This window comes from Sciurus vulgaris (genome assembly GCF_902686455.1).
Source record: "Sciurus vulgaris genome assembly, chromosome: 1".
Taxonomy (NCBI): domain Eukaryota; kingdom Metazoa; phylum Chordata; class Mammalia; order Rodentia; family Sciuridae; genus Sciurus; species Sciurus vulgaris.
Window position 1 is genome coordinate 37,635,394 of NC_136461.1, and position 6,259 is coordinate 37,641,652.

The 6,259-nt window shown below is 36.3% G+C and overlaps 1 protein-coding gene across 3 annotated transcripts in view; it reads right to left on the reverse strand.

Annotated features, from left to right (window-relative positions):
• Window positions 1-6,259, reverse strand: part of LOC306670164 (selection and upkeep of intraepithelial T-cells protein 8-like) — a 152,106-nt gene extending 145,847 nt beyond the window's left edge. The window contains exons 1-2 of one of the 3 annotated variants that reach the window (XM_079154732.1): window positions 4,840-6,259; window positions 26-373 (exon numbers count right to left, since the gene is read on the reverse strand). In XM_079154732.1, the coding sequence (XP_079010858.1) occupies window positions 26-373; window positions 4,840-5,182 (691 nt within the window). In that variant the 5' untranslated portion in view covers window positions 5,183-6,259. The remainder of the gene's footprint in view (window positions 1-25; window positions 374-4,839) is intronic. The other 2 variants (XM_079154734.1, XM_079154733.1) reach the window with 2 other exon arrangements.

A 6,259-nucleotide genomic window follows, 5' to 3' on the forward strand; every position in this document is an offset into this window, starting at 1 on the left:
TACAGTGTTCCACAAACACACATACCTGCCACGCTTAGGTTCAGGCTGGCTGCATCACTGAAGTTAGCGTCTTTAAATGAACACCAGTACAGTCCATCATCAGAAATGCTGACGTTATGAATTCTGAGGGTCACTTTGCCCTTTTCCATGGCCTCTTTCACAAACTCTGTGCGATTTACATATTCGGGGGCAGCTTCTCCATTTACTTCATGACCACCTCTGTATAGGTGAACAAGCGTGGAATTGTCACCCCTGAACCAGCGAACCTCCATGTGCTCTGCACTTCGTGGTGGAGACAACTGGCAGCTGAGAGCAGCCTGTCCTCCTACTCTAGCCACCAAGTGCCCCATGGGAACAGTTACCATCAGTTTCTCTGTGCAGGAAGGAAGAAAGCCAAAAAAATCATAAACCAATAAGAACCCTGTTGCTACACACTACATGGAAGGACATACAAAATTCTGCCCAGCAGATCTAGCTGATCTAAATGTACAGCTCTGATTACATTCCCTTCAGCTTAAACCAATATGTTATTGTTTTTGGAAAGACCATTAGATTTTCAAAACTATATTCATTTGGAGGTTTTTGGGAAGATGGTAGAATAGGAAGCACCAGCAATCTGACTCCCCACCCGAACAATTGTATAGGCAGGATCTACCTTATATAACTATTTTGGAACTGTGGAATCTATTAAAGGCTCACAACTTCCAGGAAAAAGCTTGGGTGGTAAATTGTAGTTAATTACAGCTAAATTCAACTTTTAGCACAGTAGAGCTACCTGCCCCCATCCTCAGTCTCTTGGCAGTAGTTACTCATAAGTTTCTAGAGCAGTCTGTACATAACTTGAGGGAGTCAGAGGGGCAAAAAGGTCTCTATCCTCTGAGCATTGGGGTGTCTGTGCTGTAATCACTGATTACTGCCTCTGATCACAGAAGTACAGACAATGAGGTGGTTGGTAATTGTACCTTCCCCAGTGGTTGCAAGCCCCCTTCTCTAACGAAGGTGATATCAAGGGCACTTAAAAGCCTCTTTGCTCCTTGTTTTTCTCTTTTACTTTTTTTGGGTACCAGGCAGTCAAGACTGGGACATTCAAAAGCAACAGGAAAGAATTATAAAGTCTAGGCATATGCCCAGAGAAAAGCCCAAGGAGATCTTAACCTTATGCTTCAGGGTGAACCTTGTCACAAACAAGTAGTTTAGAAGAAGCAAAAAGCCAAACCCATTAAACAAATACAATTCAAAAACATGTAATTCCAGGAGGAACAGAAAGGGAAAAAAAATTGAAGAAAAGTAAACAAAGCTCAAAGGACATATGGGACATTGTCCAGCAGACCCACACATGCATTGTAGGACTTCCAGGAAGAAAACAGAGAGTGAAAGGGGAAGAGCATCTCAGGGATTTGTCTCTCATCAAATTTAGGAAGTTTTCAGCCATGACTATTTCAGAAACATTCTGAAAAGAAGAAACAAAAGTGGCCCATAGATATTTTTAAAATGCTCAATATCATTAGCCATGTGCAAAGTACAAATCAAAACTACAATGAGACATCATATCACTCTGATTAAAATAGCTGTTTCTAAAAAGAAAAAATAAGTGCTAGTGAAGATGTAGAGGAAAAGGAACTCTCATATATTGCTGCTATGAATGTGAATTAGTATAGCCATTATTGTGAACAGCATGGAAATTCCTTAAATAGGATATTTTGAGTTATAAACATGAAAGAAATTCCATCACTTTTAGCCAAATGGATGAAACTGAGACATACTGTTAAGTACAATAAACAAGACACAGACAGGAAAGTACCACATGCTCTCCCTTATCTACAGAAGCTAAAAAATGTTCGTTTGAACACAGAATAGTGATCAGTAGGAGTTGGCAAGGGTAGGGAGCAGATCAAGGGAAGGCAGCTTTGATCAGTGCATGCTATATCATTCACAGCTAAATGGAGCAACCCATGTGCCCATCAACAAATAAATGAATAAACAAGATGTGGTATATAAATACAGTATATACAATGGAATAATAGCCCCAGAAAGAAAGGAAAATCTAACATATTCTACATTACTGAAATAAGTTAACCACACAAAAAGATAAATACTATATGAGTCCACCTGTGCAAGATGTTTAGAGAGGTTAATACCACAGAGAAAGAAGATAGGATGGTGGTTGACTGGGTTTGGGGGTGGGGAGAATGGGAAGAATTGTTTAATGAGTATAAAGTTTCAGATTTACAAGATGAAAAGTCCTCTATCAATAGATAATGGTAATGGTTAAATAACCTAACCAATGTAGCTAATACCATTGGACTATACACATAAAATGGTTAAAATTGTGGATTTATGTTATTATGTGTATTTTCCTGCAATAGAAAATTAAAAAAGAAATGCATTAATTTAATCTTTATCTCTTATAATCTCTATTATTTTATAGGATGTTTCTGAGAGTACAAAGAACAGTAGAGTACATCAGCAATAATAGAAATTTAATCAAGCTTTGCAGCTAAAAACTCATAAACATTTGAGCCAAATTTAGAATTTTAATGTAATATTGCTGGGATGAAAATTATTGTTCCAATTTTTTCTTGGAAGTACCACTTAGTAAACTTAAAACATGTCAAATATTCATATAGATTTCCTTTTTAGAAGGAAGAAAAAGTGGTAAAACATAGAACTTTAGAGGACAGCAGATACATTTTTAGTTTGACACACGCCCTATAAAAGAACATGGTTTTGATTTTGTATTTGGGAATAAGAGAAATTATCAGCCTAAATGAAAACTTTAATAAACTATCTGATTAAAAAATAAACAAAAAGGAGAATTAATCATGTGAGCCTTACTAATTTAATAGTTAGAATGACAATAGGTATAGTAGGCAAAATAAAATCTCAATTCAATGCATTGAACAAAAAAAATTAGGATATTAAAGTTATATTAGCACATATTTTAAATATTTCACCAAAATTATAAGTAAATGTGTAAAACCTTCAAAAAGACAAGAAGTGTTTTACAAAACTAAAAAAGGACCTTTTTAGTATGACATTTCAATGGGAAAATCTAGTAGAACCTGATTCCAGCAGAACCCCATTTCTCCCAAGCAGAACAACCTAAACAACCACCTGACTTGACTTACACTGACTTATGCAAATCCACACAGAGCACCAGGAGAGGACCCTCAGAACTGTCTGCAGTGTGAGGTGCCTTCAGTGCAGCCAGGCCCTGTGGGTGTGGACCTCAGAGGTTGTGGAAGGAGCAAGGAGTCAGTGACAACCAGAGCTTGCTCAGGTGCATATGCTCCATTAACCATCTCACATAAGTCAAACTCTTTCTTTTTTCCCTCTCTTTGTTTCCATTACAATCTCCTCTCATCTTTTCCAAATGAATTCCTTTAGGTGATTTTGACCACATCTGACTCTGTTCATAATTACTGTTCAGTGTATTTTTTCATCTGCCATCAGGGAGAAAATTCTTTCACTGAAGTCCACAACAGGGTTCCTCTCTCAACTTTAGACCACAACTAGGTCCTTTGATAGCTCCAAGCCATCTGCACATTCTTGGTATAAAGCCTACTTATCTTTCAATATTTACAAATCATTTTTGTACCTATAATCATAAAACACATTATTTCAGAAAGCTATTTTATTGTACTATCTTTGTCACTTTGACCACTGGATTTTGTTACAAAATTGGTCATTTTTTTCCTAAATTTCTATTAATATGAAGAAGTTTACATAGAAATAGATGTATATATTCAATAGAGTTAATAACACAACTCTAAAACTGACCTAACAGAGTTTCTTGGCAGTAATTTTTATATTTCTTTATTTTAATCTATAGCATTTCTTTTTGATTCCTTCTTAGAATTCATATCTAATTCCATTTTCCATTTGTTCTTAAATGTTATCTACTTTTTTCATTAGGCCCCTTAGTATATTAATTATAATTGTTTTAAAGTTCTGGTCTGCTAATTCCCACATCCCCATCATATCTGAATCCGGTTTTGTTCTCTCTTCGAACTATGGATTTGCCTCTTAGTATGTCTTGCAAAATTTTGTAGAAAACCAAACATAATATACTGAGTAAGAGGAATTATGGTGAAAGTTTTTTAGTGACGAGGTGATACAGTTTGGGGGAAGGAGAAGCATTCCTTGGTTCACACATTAGGTTTCAGTTTGGGTGAGCCTGTGACCTTGGGCTGTGAGTTTCATGAGAGCTCTCATTGATATTTCCCCCTCTTAAGTGGAACAGGATGGATAGAAGAGCCTTGAATTAGATATTTTCCTTCCCCTGGGTTGCCTTGGTTTTGGAACCCCAATAGGTTAGTCTCTGCCAAATAGTTTCTCTTGAGTACAGTGCATTTTAAGACAAATGCACCAAAATGATTACGTTTTTCCTCCCCTTGCTGAAAGCACAAAGAAATTTTCTCCAATTATTTACTGTAAGAACCTGGTAGAAACTCTGGTGGTAAAAGGCATGAGAGTCCTGACTCCACTAGCTTTCTCTGGGGTTTTGACTCAGTCAAGTCCACACACAACCTCCAGTGATTGGATAGTTACTGTTTAGATTTTCCTATCCTGGTACTGGTTTCTCTAGAGGTTTCTACGTATGGATTTCTGCTCTGGTAGATTCCTGCACCTCTCTGTCTCTCCAATATGGGGGGCAGTAGTTTGCCCTATAATCTCACTTTTCATGGATCTAAGAAGAGTTGCTGATTTTCATTTTTGTTTTTCAGCCTTTCTTTTCATATTACAATAAAGTGCTAACTTAAAGCTCTCCCCAGAATTTGATAGGACACTATATTCTTTCTACTGCTGACTAAGTAAGGAAAAGGTAGATGTTCTTACCTGAAGTTGATGTCATCACTTGCAAGAGAAGAAAGCATACACAGTAGCCAGAAAAATTAGAGGATGCAGGCTTCATGATATCTGGATAAAAGACTGGAATAAGATCACAGATTATGAGATACAGTGTATAGATTGCGTGGATACACAGGATTTCATCAAGATTATAAAGAGGGGTGATCTTCCGACACTTTCCTTTCAGAAAATAACCTTTCTCGATGCTCAATAAAATAACCATGTCCCCACACATTGTTCTGAACAAGAGAGGAAGGAATATGGGAAGCACAAAGCACAGGCACCTGCCTAAATGTGCATAGTAGAGTAAGAAGAGTATTTTTGGATTCATGTGCTTGAATAGCTGAGACCAAATTCTGGTTGAACTAAAAGAGGTTGTTAATAATTTTTTATGTTACTTCTAAGAAACGTGGCTAAAATGTTTTAACTAGTAAAATGTAGTGGCCAAATCTGCACTTTAGAAATACAGAAGTGGTGTTCTGATGTCTGAGTGTTAGAACAAGTGGCACTTGCAGCGTTACAGAAGAAACAAACCAGACAAAGTGCAAATTAATGTCTTTTCTCAACCCATAAAAGAAGTAATGTCAAGGGCAAATGCTTAATGTGAAGTTGGGTAAGAAAAGTGACTACAAGAGGAAACATAGCTTAAGATTTGTGACCTTGGAAAGAGTCTGAAGGGTGTCACATAAATACACTATAAGATTTACCTAGAACCTTTCAACAAATTGCTAAAAATGTTTGTATGTATGCTAATGTCTGAGTAGAAGAACTTTGGGGAGAGCAAATATGAGTGTTCTTTTGCAGTTCTTTACTTCAGGAAAGTTCTAGGAAAATTCTGAACAACTTTTCTCCTGTTGCCGATTGAGGAAAACAAACAGTTTTAAACACTATTTAAACTCTACCCTATAACCATTCATCTTCCCCAGAAAATTAAAGCCTTAACATTTCAGGTAAGAGCAAAAAAAAAAAAAAAAAAAAAAAAAAAATGTAGTCTTTGGGCACTTGTGGAAACCCACTGAAACCAGTGGAGAGAAATTGGAATAAAACCTGCTACCTTTAATGGATGTCTTAGAATGTTTAAGTTACTATAATAAAATACTGAGGCTATAAAAAAAAAAAAAGAGATTTGTTTATCTAACAGTTCTGAAGATCCAGGAACATGGTACTACATTATTTTTAGCTCTGAGGAGAACCTTATGGTGGAGCACATCACATGGTGGGAATATGTGCAAAGGAAAGATGTTCCTCAAGAGGGTAACTAGTTAAATGGATGAGGAATACATTATAAAAGTTTTAAAAAGGTTTTCTTTTCCTCCCAGTTTTTAATATGCAAAAATTATTTAAAGTTTGGACAGAATAACCTATATAGATCAGAAAGGTGCATTTACAAAAGAAAGAAAAAAAGAGA